General features: G+C 42.1%; 1 protein-coding gene across 4 annotated transcripts in view; it reads left to right on the top strand.

Annotated features, from left to right (window-relative positions):
- The first annotated feature begins 8472 nt into the window (after positions 1 to 8472).
- Positions 8473 to 17206, top strand: part of piezo1 (piezo type mechanosensitive ion channel component 1 (Er blood group)) — a 250838-nt gene continuing 242104 nt past the window's right edge. For all 4 annotated transcript variants that reach the window (XM_069901252.1, XM_069901253.1, XM_069901254.1 and 1 more), the window contains exon 1: positions 8473 to 8996. In XM_069901252.1, the coding sequence (XP_069757353.1) occupies positions 8936 to 8996 (61 nt within the window). In that variant the 5' untranslated portion in view covers positions 8473 to 8935. The remainder of the gene's footprint in view (positions 8997 to 17206) is intronic.

Below are 17206 nucleotides of genomic sequence, written 5' to 3'. Positions count from 1 at the left end.
TATGGTTGTAAGCAGAATCACAGACAGCAATGAAGTAGAGTACAGGAGTGAGATAAATCAGCACGTTGAGTGGTGTCACAACAACAACCTTGCACTCAATGATAGCAAAACTAAGGAACTGAATGTCAACTTCAAGAAGGGGAAAAAAGAACACAAACTAGTCCTCATCGAAGTGCGCAGCCAGGAGAGCGAGAGGACAGTCGCTGGAAAAACTGTAAGTAGTGAATTGTTTTTGAATTTTTATTTTAAATTGTAAAGGGCAAGGTCAGGTAGGGCACTACTACACAGGCACGTGATGTCAGTAAGTCGGGGGGCAGATTTAAAAAGGTAGGGCATCTTACCTTCTTTTCAGTTGGCTTTGGAACCATTAAGGGTTAAACAGTTAAGTGATTCATTGCTGTCAAGTGTTGAAGCTGTGATTGGATAATTGAATACAGGTGTGAGAAATTGTAGGGCTGCACAGTAGTTGTGTTGATAGACTTAAGGTTACATGAAAGGAGCAATAGCCCTGGTGGTAGCTAGTGAGGCTTAGGGATATTAAAACAGCACTTTTGTTTCTCAGTGCCTGAGGAGGGGAGTATGCTTGCTTGAAACTGGGGAAGTAAGACCAGGTAAGGAAATTTACCATACAAGTTAATGGAGTCAGCTCGGGCTGTGGGAGATCTGGGAAGGTATACTTGTCCCAGACAGCTGCAGAAAGAGCATTTGGCTCTGGCTTCTTACAGATTGAGCTTGGCAAATGGAGTTGAATGAACTGTGGATTACTCAGGAGGCTGAGGCAGTAATAGAGAAGAGTTATAGGGAGGTAGTCACCCCAAATGGACAGGATACAGATAGCTGGTGAGGAAAAAGGAAGACATAGGTAGTGCAGAGTACCCCTGTGAATGTTCCCACTGACAATAGGTATACTATTGGTGGGGATGATCTACCAAGGATGTCAAGGTGGTCAAGTCTCTGGCTCAGAAATAGCTGAGAGAGGAAAGCATTAATAATAGGGGACTTGTTGGTTAGGAAGGCAGACAGGATATTTGTTAGAATGTATTGAGACTCCAGGTTGATCTGTTCCCTCCCAGGTACCACAGTCAGGGATGTCTTGGATTGGGAGGGGAATAGACAGATTTGTGGTCCACCTAGGGACCAATGACATAAATAGGAGTAGAGATAAGGTCTTTGAGAGAAGTTAGGAAGGAAGTTGAAAGGTAGGATCTAAGGGTGGTAATCTTGGTAATCTTGCCTGTGCCACATGCTAGACAGGGTACAAATAGGAGCGTGTGGCTGAAGAGTTGGTGCAGGGGTGAGGACTTCAGATTCCTGGATCATTTCTGGGGATGGATGCCACCTGAACTGGAATGGGACCAATATCCTGGCAGGAGGGTTTGCTAGAGCTGTTGGGGAGAGTTTAAACTAGTTTAGTGTGGGAGGAGAGGAGGTGGGAATCAAAATGAGAGTGAGGAGATTAGGGTAGTAGGGAGATGGGGTGCTACAATGGAGAAAGAGGAAAAGAGTCAGTCCTTAACAAAAAAGGAAGAGCAGGTGAGCAGGCAGGAGAAAGTGCTGTTCAACAGGAATACTGTAAAAATGGTGTCAGTAGCAGGTCTAAGGGTACTATATTTAAACGCATCTAGTGTTAGAGAGTTGACCTGATTGCACAGATTCAGCTTAAAAAATATGATACTGTGACCATTATTGAAACATGGCTCAGAGGCATGCAATTGGGAGCTCAATATCCAGTATAGGAAAGGTAGGCAGAGGTGGAGGTGTGGCTCTGATAGTAAGTAATGACATTAAATCAATGGAAAGAAGGGACATAGGGTCTGCAGTGGTAAAATCATTGTGGGTTGAATTAAGAAATGACAAGGGTAAAAAGACCATATTAGCAATTATATACAGGCTCCCAAACAGCAGTCAGGAAGTGGACTAAAGTTGCAGCTGGAAATAGAAAGGGCATGTCACAAGGATAATGTCAAAATAATTATGGGGGGGATTTCAAAATGATAGGATTGGGCAGGAAATTACTGGATCCCAGGAGAGTTAGTAGAAAGCTTAAGGGATAGCTTTTTTGAACAGCTGGTTTATGATCCCACCAGGGGATCTGCAGTTTCACATTGGGTGATGTGCAATGAACGTGAGGTCAATAGGGAATTAAAGGTATTCGAGCCTCAAGGAAGTAGCGATCATAACATGAAGACCATTAATGAAATGCAGGCCATATTCAGCTCCAAAGAGCTGACTGCAATAGGTGTATCCAGAGCTGTGGGCAATTCTGGAGACCAGGTTCATTTGATATACTTATTAGGTGTGATTAATTTACTGTTTATTAGTGAGTTGTGATTGCAAGAGTTGGAGGATTGGCATTGTGTGTTTAACCCTTGCATTCCCAATTGGGAGTTGAAAATATTTAGCAGTGATTTATTTCCACCTGATGTGGAGTTATTTGTATTTATTCTGGGTTAGTCTGTGCCTTCTTGTAATTTCCCCTGTGTGTAAATAAAACTGCTGTTAATGGTATGCATCAAGCCTTTTTTCTCTTTAAAACCGTTGAACTAATTCTGAACACATTTGGTGCTGCAAGCCAGGTTCAAGAGGTTTAGATTGGACTGTGCAGTGATGATATTTTTGAGAATGATGGTACTGAGTGGTGGTTGGATGTGTAGCTGATGAATACACTGACAGAGCCAACAACTTGAACAGTACTAAAAGACTGCCATGAGCATTGATCCCTGGTGATAGTGAAAACAGAATGGGTGGGGGGTGGGGGGGGGGGTGTGTGGAGGAGAAAGAGGGAGAGAAGGAGAAACTGTCCAGCTTCACAGGTTTTGATATTCCTTTGTTGGGAAGGTAATGATTGCCAACCAGCTTCACCCCACAATCTACCAAAACAAAATCCTGACTCTGAATCACTAAATGGTGAGCAGGTCTTGGGAATATTTGTGTCTATGGTACATCTGAGATGCTTATATGCATGAAACTATTTATTTGCATAGATGAAATTTGTCCTGCATATATAGTTGTCTGTGTTTTGAATCAAGAACTGGAGCATGCTTGTCGGGTTGTACTTTTATGATCCGATGACTATAAACTTGACAACTAGCTCTGATCTGAGCAATTGGTGGGAGTGCGAACAGGAACAGTATCCAAGCAGTAACATCTGCAGCTGACGGCCCAGTGAAGGTGGGTGCTCCCTGGGGGCTAAATGGTACTTCCTGGATGTGTGGCTGCTAGGCTGACACCTGGCTACCGATGGGAAGGTATAGTGGCTACTATCTGGGATGTGTGCCACCATATGCCTTGTAAATCAGGAGGAAGACCTGAACGAATGGTCACGTGGTGGAGATGCTGGCCAATGAGGTGGCCATGGCACTTCAGCACAAGGAGTCAAGATGGTCTTAAACTACTTGCTCAGAGATTAAGATGGTACTGGTGGTGTATCAGTATAAGTGATGCACATACATTCTTGTCTAATCTGGTAATCCACTCATTTGCTGCACATTAGAATTGGTGATCAAACTAAATGAGTAGGAGACTAGTCACTTGCTGGGCCATCAGTGGATATGGGCTATGTGTAATGTAAATATGGCTGTGGGGTACTCGCCTGTGAATGGATTGGCATGGTGAGTTCTAAGGGGTGGAATGTCATGTGATCTTGGTCTGGAACCTGGACAGAAAGTGGATTGCAGAAGTCACCTTGCCTGCAAATCAAGGGTTAGATCTGTCCATGGGGAAGACTGATGCACAATTGGACCTCACAGATCCTGTGGATGGGCTCTGCACTGGAAAAAGCAGCAAGTGGAGTTTCTCTGTGATGATACAGATTCTATCACCAATGTGTATATGTACAGATGGTAGTCCACGCTGCTGAAGATCCAGCTGCGCTGGATGGGTCACGTCTCCAGAATGGAGGACCATCGCCTTCCCAAGATCATGTTATATGGCGAGCTCTCCACTGGCCACCGTGACAGAGGTGCACCAAAGAAAAGGTACAAGGACTGCCTAAAGAAATCTCTTGGTGCCTGCCACATTGACCACCGCCAGTGGGCTGATAACGCCTCAAACCGTGCATCTTGGCACCTCACAGTTTGGCGGGCAGCAACCTCCTTTGAAGAAGACCGCAGAGCCCACCTCACTGACAAAAGGCAAAGGAGGAAAAACCCAACACCCAACCCCAACCAACCAATTTTCCCCTGCAACCGCTGCAATCGTGTCTGCCTGTCCCGCATCGGACTTGTCAGCCACAAACGAGCCTGCAGCTGACGTGGACTTTTTACCCCCTCCATAAATCTTCGTCCGCGAAGCCAAGCCAAAGAGTGTAGGATGAATGTGATTGGCTGAGAGTGTAGCCACACCTACTGGCAGGTCCTAAAGGATTGCTCCTAGCCAGACCAGGTCATTCTGGACTGGTCGACCTACTTGTGATATGCTCCAGTCTTTTAGATAATAAAAGCCTTGGTTTGGATCAACAAGTCTTTGGTTCTTTCGACACGCACTACACTCTGGTCTCTCTCTCTTTTCTTGCTATTGCATGAAAACTATTACTGGACTCCAGGATGCAGACCACAGGCATCTCCAGAGGACTGACTGTAATGGCAATGCTGAGACCAGGTTAATTTGATATACTTAGTTGTAATTAATTTACTGTTTGTGCTGTGATTGCTAGAGTTAGAGAGAGGAGGTGGGTATTGTTTTTAACTCTTGCATTCCCAATCAGGAGTTGAGAATGTTTAGCAGTGATGTAATTGTTTATTTTTACTCTTTGTGTGTGCATAAATAAAGGCCACTGTTAATAACATGTATCCAGTCTTGATTCTCTTTGAACCTATACTGAACACAACACCTGGGCAAGGCATTCCAAACATCCACAATTCTGTGTAAAATTCATTTGCGCCAACCTGGGCTGAATGAGGAGGGTTAACTCAGCTGACCTCCTAAAGTCGAGAATTGTCCCGCAACTAGAGCATGCTGCACTCAGCAACTAGGCCTAGGGGAAAGATCCTAAAACCCAGTAATTATAAAAATAGTTTGAACAGGCTCAAAAAATAAAAAGTTTGTAAAATAATAAAATCCTAAAAACTATAAAGTCTTAGAAATTAAAAAAGAATAAATAGAGGCAAATAAATAACTGAAACAGGACTCCTTTCAGATGAATAATGTTCTGCTCAAACTGCCATCTATGACTGACATAAATGAACATAGTGAATATGTCAGAGCTCTACTGTTGGACTCAAGGAATCAGCCTTCCAACTTGTCTGACTTGTATGTTTTAATGAGCAGGCACGTAAATCAGATGCACTGACCAGGGAAGGGAACATAAGCAGAGATACAGTGCAGAATTGCTGTCTATGGTGAGCACCCTCTCTGACCACTGCACATTCCTTGATGCCAGTGACTACACAAGTGTGATAAATTAACATGGAGGTAATTAAACAAAGTTTAATTTGTGTTTGGGCACAAAAAAATTCATTTTTAATTGGTGGAACTAGGGAAATTTAGCATCAAATTCAAGTTCAATTCTGAGATCTTATAACTGTGACCCTTTTTTCTATTTGTCTAACTAGTCTGGGGATATTCATTCGGTTTCTCTTTCTTGCTGACCAGCAACACAAGTGCACCTCAAGGTTGTGAGTTTAGCCCTAAACTTATGACTAGGCACAATTCAAATACCATCTACAAATTTGCTGTTGAAGTGGTGATATGTAATTACACCACGAGATCACCAGGGGTCATCCTGGTGACCTTGTGTATATAAAGCAGTCCAGAGCAACATTCTAGCCTTCCAGGTCTCTCTTGCAGAGAGACAAGACCTCTTAGTGTACATATTAGTTTATTAAAGCTCTTATACTCGCACTACTGTTGTGGTTATTGTCAGTGCAGTTGACACCATATTCAATGGCAGAATCATTGAGTAAGTGTTCAGGAGTAAGTCAATGAGCAAGTTGCGTGCAACATCAGCTACACTAAGGAACTGCTCACTGCAGGAGGACGAAGAAGCAGGAGAGCATAAACCTGTGGAAAGGGTTAAGAACTTCAAACTCCTGGGTGGCATCATTTCTGAAGATCTATCCTGGGTCTTCCATGTTCATGCAATCATGAAGAAGACTTGCCAGTGGCTATACTTGGGTGAGGAAATTTGATATCATGCTAGAAAAGATGTCGGCACTGCTAGAACTGCTGTAGCAGCAGCGCTGCCACTGGCATGCACCCATGGCGAGCGGAGATGCTGCACTCCCGCAAGGTCCAGCCGCCCAGTTGACTGCCGTTGGATCTGCATAGCCTTTTAATAGTCCATTGAGGAAGTCAATGGTTTAAATTTAAATCCTGTGACTGTGGGTCTGTGCTCAAGATAGGGGTGCCTATCAATTGGCAGCAGCTACGAGGGGAAGCAGAGGACAGGAACAGAGCGTCAGGGGACGGGAAGATTGCACTGAGAAGGGGAAACGACCTGCGGGGACGGTGACCATGGTGGCGCAACAGTGAGGGAACTCTGCAGCTGAGGTGTGTAGTGGCCAAGGAACATGTGGAAGCTGTGGGCTGCTGGAGACTGGCTCAATCTGGCTGGAGGGGGTACTAGGTATCAGAACTGGGATGGTGAGGCTGCCATAGGGTTCCTAACTGTCGGAGATTCAGATCTGGAGCTCAGGTCACCAATGGTTTGGAGTGGACTCTGGGAGGCTGTGGAAGCGTGGGATGTGAATCTACAGACACTTGGTGATTCTGGGTCTCTCTCTCTCTCTGGAAGTCTTTACTGTAAAACTATAAGAGGCACTTAGGGAATTCCTGCTGGTGGCAAATCTGTCTTTTTGCAGCAGGCAAAAAGATATTTTGTGTAATATGACATTTTTATTACTATGATTTTAAAAAAATAAATCTTAAATGTGTGGTCAAAAGCATTTGCAGATTTCTACAGGTGTCCAGTGGAGAGCATTCTGACTGGTTGCATCTCAAGGCACTTTCAGGTGGCCAAAATCCCCTGATGTAAAACTGCATATTATGCCCATATGCGGCTGTCGGGAGGCCACTTGAAAGCGCAGGAGGCTCATCTGAAGTGAACTTTATAACCTTCCTCTGGGAGGGATAATTGCTGGAGCACTGAGGCCCCCCCAGCATCTGAATGCAGCTGCCTGAAAGTGGCTGCTAAGGGGATGACAATTAGCTGGCAAGCACCTGATAGCCCCCCTCCCAGCTGCCTCTGCCCCCTGGCGCGGGACATCAGGGCAGGGACAGCTGGCGTGGGATGTCCCTATACTGATCCCATTTCCCCGCTCTCTCCCCACAGCCCTATATCAGTCCCCACACTGTGGGGTGGCTGTAGCGGGCTATCCCAGCTCTGACTGCCAGCCATCCCAATCCTGACAGCCTAAGGGGACAGGAGCTGGAGTGCGCTCTGAGGTGCCTCCCGTGAGCGGTCCCTTTCATATAGCTAGCGCTGCGCTTTCAGCACTGCCCCCTGAACAACCATTCCACAGGTCTGAATGTGCTTCTGCAGGCGCATTCTTGGTGGAGAATGCACCTGAAGAAGCCTTGAGGTATGCACAGGACTGGAAAAGACAACAGAGTTGTGAACTCAGCCCAGCACCATCGTGGGCATTCGTCTTCACTCCATTAAGGACATCTACAAAAGGTGGTGTCTTAAGAAAGCAGCCTTGATCCTCAAGGACCCTCACCGCCCAGGCCATGTCCTCTTTCACATCAGGAAGGCGGTACAAAAACAGCTTCTTCCCTTCTGCTGTCACATTTCTGAAGGGATACCGTAGCAATGGGAATGGTGGGATCTGGAATCTGGACAGAGCCAACAGCTTGGACGTGCTCCCAGGCTGGAGTAGAAAGAAGTGCCCTGAATAGCCAAGTCCAATCAATCACCGCATGCTATCTAACCATCTAGAAGACGAGATAGCAGCATGGATCCTAATGATGAAGCAGGAAGAGAATCCACTGGGAAGTACAGGATGGGGGGGGGGGAGAATCCACTGGGAAGTACAGGATGGGGGGGAGAATCCACTGGGAAGTACAGGATGGGGGGGAGAATCCACTGGGAAGTACAGGATGGGGGGGAGAATCCACTGGGAAGTACAGGATGGGGGGGAGAATCCACTGGGAAGTACAGGATGGGGGGGGAGAATCCACTGGGAAGTACAGGATGGGGGGGAGAATCCACTGGGAAGTACAGGATGGGGGAGGGAGAATCCACTGGGAAGTACAGGATGGGGGGGGGCAGAATCCACTGGGAAGTACAGGATAGGGGGGAGAATCCACTGGGGTACAGGATGGGGGGGGGGAAAGAATCCACTGGGAAGTGCAGGATGGGGGAGGGGGGTTGGGAACTGTTCCTCATCCCCTTGACACGTACTTTAAAAAAAAACCAAGTCATTCTCTCAGTAGGTGGCGATATCATTTTCAAAGTGGAAACCTATGTAACATCTGTCGGGGGTTTCCTGTCAAGGGAGTAATTAACGAGGCAGCACCTCAGTTTGACGTAAGTGACGTGACTCCGGAGAAGTTGCAGATTTCAGTCGCATTCAGAGGCTGACTCGACAACCAGAGCAACGAACCCGAGTTCTGGTTGTCGGAATTTATTGGCAATAGCCCAGAACAACAACGACAAATAAGCAGGCAGAGGGAGAAATCGAGGGAAGTTTGGAGCAGTGGGCGAAGGGTGAGCGGGGCGACCGGGCGCCGGAGCGGCTCCGGATTCAGGGAGTGCCGGGACACGAAGCAGGAACACTTCCCAATGCTCTTCAGGCCCCCCCCTCCCCGCCAGGAAAGGGGGGGGTTGAAGCGGCGTGACGGTGGAATGTGGCCCCCATTTGCAGCCGCCACACGTGTTGGCGCTGCCCGGCGCTCGGGGGAGGGGGAAATGAGCGGAGAGTAAGGAGATCGATGGCTGTCGCTGCGGCTTCCTGACTGGTCCGGGCCGGTGCGAAGACATTTGGTCGTCCGCGGGATGGAGGTGCAGGTGTGCGGCTTCTTCTACTGGGTGCTCCTGCCCCTCGCTCTCCTGGCTGGTGAGTGTTGGCAGCGGCGGGCGGCGACTCGTTCATCCGCAGCCAAGTGGTGCGGGGACTAACTTTTTCCACTGATGTCAGCGGGTCCTCCTCTCGGCAATGCAAGAATCGCCCCATTCCGTTTCTCTCCAGCTTCCCCCCCTCCCCCAACAGCTTCTCGTCTCACGTTGAAAAGGCTCTCGAAACGAGCGCGATGAAACGCTGCCCGTATCTTGTGGTGGATAATGAGAAGGATTCTGCTTTCTCCAAACTTCACCGTGGAACTGCCTCGCACTCGCCTCTTCCTCCTTTATTCTCTCTCATGTGTTTCACAAAAGTAACGAAACTTTAATCGTGTAAAGTGGTGTTTAATCATGTCTACGATAATGCGATCATTTCAGTTGGCATTTAGGGTATTTTCCGCGGAACCAGGTAACTCCGCGAAGAGAGTCCATCAAATGCGATCAAGTCCAGCACAAGACACCCGTGCAAACGAGGGAGGCGCTGAGGTCCGCAACGATACTTGTTGCAAGCCTGATGTGACCATCAATGGTCCTCAACTTTTTTCTTTCCACCCACAGACCACTTTAAGTGTCCCCTCTACCATCGGTGCTCTGTGATGAGTAAGGGGGTGGTCTGCGGGTGGAAAGGAAAAGTTTGAGAACCGGTGTCTTGTTCGTACCTCATTGACTCGTTATGTGCGCAGTTTCAAAGCAAAAGATTTCAGTAACAATTGGGTGTCGAGCAGTGATTGTCAACCTTCCCTTCCCACCCACATCCCACCTTCAGCAATACATGAAAGTGGGATGTGAGTGAAAAGAAAAAGGTTGAGAACCACTGAAATTAGCTATTTGGCGCTTACTAGCACTTTGTTTGTAGTTGTATCCTGCATTGTGTTTGTATGTTTTGATATTTACAAATGAATTGGAAAACTTCCCAGTTTCTCTTCATGTCTCTGTGGAAAGACATCCCTACTCCTGTTTCTGTGGTTTTTTTTAGACATACAGTACAGGAACAGTCCATTTCAGCCCACAAGTCCGTGCCACCCAATTTACACCCCATTAACCTTCACCCCCCCCCCCCAGTCCATTTTTGAATGGTTGGAGGAAACTGGAGCCCCCAGGGAAAACCTTCGCAGACACGGGGAGAATGTACAAACTCCTTACAGACAACATGGGATTCGATCCCTGGTCCAGTCCCACTAACCATTACGCCAACCATGCCGCCCTGATATTATGTTACAGAGTACCTTCATGATCAGAGTTTGTCAAATCAGGCATCGTGACAAAGAGCATTTGATGTGATTGATTTTCAAGAACTATGAACTCTTAACACTTTTTATCGATCTAATCGATGCATTTGCCTACCGTTTTCTGATCGTGTTTATGTAGTTTATTGATCACAGGTGTTGGCTGATTTGTATGGGTGAAGATGTTTAATTAACAGGTTTATTTATTGTTGAATCACAGAGAAACTTGTCACTTTTTTTAACTATTTATTCATTCAAAAAAAAGTACATAACATATACAACAATTAACCATAAATATGAATATTATTTTTTATATATAGAAAAAAAAAGAAAAGAAAAGAACCCGCCCCCTTCAGCCAACTCTCCTAAGGAGAGTCATAAAGAAATAAAAAAAATATATTAAAGAAAAATTAAACATACATATTAAGATCTAATCAATATAAATTGAAATGTAAATATTCTGAGTATAACAATCACTTTTTAATAAAAAAACTATAATTATTACATGAAACATGTAATTTTTTCCATTATTAAACAATATTTCATCTCATTATGCCATTTGTATCTTTCCACGTACTAGCAATACATTTTTTCGCTACAGATAAAGCTAAATATACAAAAGCAAGTTGAAACTTATCTAATCCCAAATCTTTCAGAGGTTGCAAACTACCCAATAAAAATACTGTCGGATCTAAAAGTATTTTAATCTTATACAGGTATTCTAAAAACAATTGAATTTTCTTCCAAAAAGATTGTATATGTATACATGACCAAACAGCATGAAAAAAAGTTCCAACAGAATTACCACATCTAAAACACAAATCTGAATCATGAAAACCATACTTTTTAAATTTTTCAGGTGTTAAGTATAATTGATGTAAAAAATTATAGTTAATCATTGCATAACGTGCATCTATCAATCTAGTTACACTATCATAACAGATATCTAAACAATCATCCTCGGAAAAAATAAAACCAGTATCTGCTTCCCATTTACTTTTAGATCTATCCCAACCCTTTTTATCCATACCATCCTGTAATATTTGATACATAGATGAAATATAACCCTTCTCTGGTATCTTCATAAGAAAAATCTCAAATTTACTAATTTCAGGTAAAATTATATCTCTAAGTTTTACTAAAGATCCAATTTGATAATAGAGAAATAAAGAGTTCTTATCAATACCAAAAGTGTCCCTCATCTGATTAAAAGATTAAAACTTACCCTCTTTAAAAAAATCTCCCAAATTTTTCACACCTTTAAATCTCCAATGCAATAAACTTTGATTATGTATTGAAAAAGAAATAAGATGATTATTATACAACGGAGTCAAAGCTGATAATTCATCCCTAGAGCCTATCATTTTATTTTTCTTTATCCATAACTTCATTAGATGTTTTAGTATAGGCACATTATATTGCTGTTACAAATTTATATTCCATCTAAACAAAAATTGATATATTTCAAATTCAGAAATATTTGCCACCTCAATTTTGGCCCAACTAGGATTTACTGATTTGGAAATTAAAATGGCTATGATGGAAATGCCGAATGGTAAATCGCCTGGTGATGATGGATTTTTGGTTGAATTTTATAACATTTTTTATGATGATTTCTCTACAGTGTTTGGGGATGTATTACGTCAAGTTGGAGAACATTATGAATGACCTGAGTCTTGTTCTAGTGCTTTAATTACAGTAATTCCAAAAAAAGATCTTTTGAAAGTATCTTCATATCGACCAATTTCATTGTTAAATGTAGATTATAAAATAATAGCTAAAATATTAGCAAATAGATTGGCTAAATTTTTACCTAAGTTGATTCATATGGATCAAACAGGTTTTATAAAGAACAGATATGCTTCAGATAATATTCTGCGCATGATTAGTTTGATTAATAGATTTCAACAATCTTCAGATCACCCGATGGTGATATCTTTAGATGCAGAAAAAGCATTTGATAGAGTTGAGTGGAATTTTTTGTTTAAAGTTCTGGAGAAATTTAAGTTTGGTCCTTTCTTTATTGGTTGGATTAAGGCTTTATATAGTAAACCGGTAGCTAGAGTATTGACGAATGGCTTGATTTCGGAACCTTTTAAATTGACTCGATCAACTTGTCAAGGTTGTCCTTTATCACCAGCTTTGTTTGCGTTAGTGATTGAACCATTAGCACAGCTGATAAGACAAAATACACAGATACAAGGTATGAAAGTTTTAGATGAGGAGTATAACATTAATTTATTTGCTGATGATGTATTGGTGTATTTAACAAACCCAGCTCAGTCACTTTTGCACTTGAAGGAGTGTTTAATACAATATGGATGTCTTTCTGGATATAAAGTTAATTGGGGAAAAAAGTGAAATATTACCGGTAAGTGAAAGAGATTATTCAGTTTATAAGAATATTATTAATTTGAAATGGACTGATCGAATTAAATATTTGGGTATAATTTTGAATGTTAATTATCAATCTTTATATAAATTAAATTATGTTCCATTAATAAAAACAATTAAAACTGATTTGACTAAATGGAAAGATTTACCTATTAATTTATTGGGTAGGATAAATACAATTAAGATGAATATTTTTCCGCATATGCAATATTTGTTTCAATCTATTCCGTATTTACTTGATAATATTTTTTTTCGAGATTTGAATAAAATGGTTAGGGAGTTTTTATGGAGAGGTAAATTTTCGAGAGTAGCTTTGAATAAAATAACTTGGAAATATGAGTTGGGGGGATTACGTTTACCACATTTTCAAAATCATTATGAAGCAGCCCAACTTAAATTTATTAGTTCATTGATGAACTTGTCACATTTGACTCATGGTGCTATTGTTTCCAATGAATAAATTGGTGATTTTAAAAAATGGAATTAAAATTTTTACATTATATTTTATCTATGTTGAAAGCTTAAACATAATAAAAACTGCAATAAAATTATTATTTTATCTATATGGCATGAATTAGCTGAAGTGTAAGAGAAATACAGGAAGTGTGCTTGGAAGAATTATTGCTGACAGAGCACGTTGTTGTGACATGAATGTTATTTTTACATCCAGTTGCCATGTATAAATCAACCCAATCATGTTTTACTGGTGACTGATAAATGAAAAAGTTTAGCAATTGCTGCAATTCCTTCTCAAAATATTAAAACATCTGGTTTTTTATAATTCTTCTGAATTATTTATTTATTTATTTATTATTGTATTGTATTGTATTGCATGGAATATAGGAGTTGGGAGGTGATGTTGAGATTGTATAAGACGTTGGTGCGGCCTAATTTGGAGTTCTGTATGCAGTTCTGGTCGCCTAATTATAGGAAGGATATAAACAGAGTGGAGAGAGTGCAGAGAAGGTTTACCAGAATGTTGCCTGGGTTTAAGCATCTGGAGTATGGGGAGAGATTGGACAGATTGGGTCTTTATTCTTTGGAGCGTAGAAGGTTGAGAGGGGATTTGATAGAAGTATTTAAGATTATGAAAGGGATAGACAGAATGGATGTGGATAGACTATTTCCGTTAAGAGGAGGAAAGTTTAAAACAAGAGGACATGAGTTAAGAATTAAGGGGCAGAGGTTTAGAGGTAACATGAGGGGGAACTTCTTTACTCAGAGAGTGGTAGCTGTGTGGAATGATCTTCCGGGAGAAATAGTGGCGGCGGAGTCAATTGTATTCTTTAAGAAAAGGTTGGACAGGTATATGGATGAGAGGAAGATGGAGGGTTATGGGCATTGTGCAGGGAGGTGGGATTAGAAAGGGGTGTTTGGTTCGGTGTGGACTAGAAGGGCCTAATGGCCTGTTTCCGTGCTGTAATTGTTATGTTATATGTTATGTGATAAGAGCATAGAACATTACAGCACAGTACAGGCTCTTCGCCTGTGACAACCCATGTATTCCTTTTTTTTAAAAAAATGAAACCCTTTCTACCCTGTAACCCTCTATTTTTCTTCCATCAAGTGCCTGTCAAAGAGTCTCATAAATGCCCCTAATGTTTCAGCCTCCACCACCATCCCTTCAAGGCACTCCAGGCACCCACCACTCTTTTTAAAAAAAACTTACCCTGATGTCTCCCTAAACTTCCCTCCCTTCACTTTCTATATGTGACCTCTGGTGTTTGTTATTCCTTCCCTGGGAAACAGACGCTGGTTGTCCACCCTATCTATGCCTCCCAGAATCTTGTAGACCTCTATTAAGTCTCTCTCATCCTTAATTTCTACACTCCAAAGAGAAAAATCCCAGCTCTGCTAACCTTACCTCATAAGACGTATATTTTCCAATCCAGGCAACATCCTGGTAAATCTCTTTTGCCCCCCTTTCCATAGCTTCCATAATGAAGTGACCAGAATTGAGTATTGCCAAAAATATGCAAGTCGGACAAAAATAGTGACCAGTTGTATCAAGTTCACACTGTAAAGAGACATGCAGTGAGAAACCTTGTCCACTTGTGGTTAATTATGATAGGACGTGCAAAATATAGTGTTTATAGAGTGTTGCAGAGAAAATTAAATTAAGTTTCAAGCGGTGGGAGGAAACCAGAGAAAACCCACACAGACACGGGGAGAATGTACAAACCCCTTTCAGACAGCGCAGGATTCAAATCCCGATCACTGATGCTGTAAAGGCGTTGCACTAACCGTTTGCCAACCGTGCCACTAAAACAGCACAAGGCCCACATTCAGGGAGTTTTTTTTTGTGAGAACTAGAGGTCACCTTTTACATATTGGAGCCCCATTCAAGAGTGTAATAACAGCAGGAAAGAAGCTGCCTTGAACCTGGTGATGTGTGTTTTCAAACTTGTGCACCTCAAATTGAGCACCTGATATAAGCCCATGTAGTCGAAGGAGAAAGTGAAATCACTGCACGCAGCACACAAAGGTCAGAATTGGTCTAGATTGTGGGAACTGTGAGATAGTTGCATTATCTGCAGCGTCACATTACTGCAAATAATTTTAAAAATCTTGTCACAGTCGGTTTGTATTTTGTTTCAGCTTCTTGTGCAGAATTGGCTTTTGAATTACCCTTGGGATGACAGCTGCTATTTATTATAAAATGTAATGTTCTGGAAGGATGTGAAAGTGTAAATAGAAGGCCAGAATGACATTGATTAGTTGGTAAAATGGGTAGTGATATGGCAGATGGAATGTAATCCTGAAAAATGTGATGTATTTTTTTTTGGACGATGAATAAGGTTAGAATATAATGATTGGTGAGATCATGAGAAGTACTGAGGAACAGAAGGAATGTGGGATCCTTGAAGACAGGACATGGGTGGATCACGCAGTTCAGAAGATGCACAGAATACTTGCCTTAATTAGCTGGGGCAGAGAATGTAAGAGCAGGGAGGTTCTAATCCAACCATATGATAAGTTTGAAATGTTGTGTTCATTTCTGGTCCACTCACTGTTGGAAAGATGTGCTGACATTAGAGAGGATGGAAAGGAGATTCATCTGTGCTGTATGTCTAAATTTAAATTTTAAATTTAAACTTATTAAGAAAGCCTATGAGCTGTACTTCAGTTGTGAAATTGGTGACCAAGACATCAGATGCTGAGTACAAACAAAAATTAGCGGCAAAACAATTTTAGGTCCGTTGAATTAATGCATTCTGTCAGTATTGTTATGTGATTAATCTTGCTAAATTCAATCAAAGTTCATTTCATATTTCTCCAACTGAGAGCAAATCTGAAATTACCTTTCATGTTCAGTTTGAAGTTGTCTATCAAAATCCCCAATTTCTTTTCAAGAAGTAAACCTTTTTGCGGGGGGGGGGGGGGGGGGGATTCTGGTCCAGTGTTGTCACGATGCATCTGATGATTGTGTAATCTAATGTAAAATTAAGATGCTTTATCTTTTTAATAAAAAAACTTTGAGGGAGATTAACCTTTTATATACACAAGTCATAATTTGAATCTTAAACATACTTTTAAAACAGGGAAGGTTTGTACTACAATTGAATGGAAAATGTGCATTTAAAATGAGGCCAGTTGTTTATTCAGGATTATTATTATTGTTATATCCTATGAAACTATTCCTATCAGAAAATAATGTTTCCTGACAGTTGTACAACACTGGATTTGAGCTTGTGCATGCTAACCAACCTGCCTTCCTGAGCTGCACCCATTGTCTCTCCTATCCATAAACGTTGTCCAAAAGTCTTTTAACTGTTTCTACAGGTGGTTCTCAGGGCTGGTGATCTTGAATTGTAGGGAGAAACTGGATAGCCTGGGACTATTTTCTCTGGAGAGCTTGAGGTTGAGAGGTAACCTTGTCGAGGAACTAAAAATCATGAGGACTATTGGTAAAGGCGATTGGTCACAATCTCCAAAGAGTCTGTGCTAGTGCTGTACAACTCTGAAAAATGTAACCAACATTGCCTCTATAAATAGTCTGGAAGGATATGTGCTCTCTCCCAGGCATTTTTCTCCTGTTCAGGCTCTAATTACTTTCCACTTCACGTGCCTGACATCAGACTCGTAAAACAGGCACTCTATTTGTTAGCTCTGTCAGGTTACTGATTCCTGGTCAGATAGAAGAAAATATTCCTTGATGTTCTCAAAGTTTTGTTGGGAAAATGCATTCTCTCTGACTCTTGGGAATTCCTACCCAATAACCGTTCAAAGAGGATGGTGCTTAAAACCCAGTCTACGAATGGAGAGCACAGTGTAAACATTGGAGGGAGTGCACCACCACACCAACTGCTCACCCACTGATTTCATAAGGCTCCTGTGACTAGGTTCTGTTTCCATTTTGGCCTCGTCACTCACTTCAGAATTTCAAATTGAGTGGAAGCAAAGCACCCTCAACTCTGAGAGCTTCCCTCACAGTCCTGAATGATTTCACATGTTATTAGCACAGAAATTAAAGAATTATGCTGGTAAGCCATTTTTATCTGCATGGCACAAACAAGATCCAGTTTGTGCCAAATATGTTGCTGTTTTACTCTGTTCAATGTGCACTTAATTGACCTTGATAGACAGA

Source organism: Narcine bancroftii, chromosome 10 (assembly GCF_036971445.1).
Source record: "Narcine bancroftii isolate sNarBan1 chromosome 10, sNarBan1.hap1, whole genome shotgun sequence".
NCBI lineage: Eukaryota > Metazoa > Chordata > Chondrichthyes > Torpediniformes > Narcinidae > Narcine > Narcine bancroftii.
Note: the sequence above shows the minus strand (reverse complement) of the source record. Positions and strands in the feature narration are given on the sequence as shown.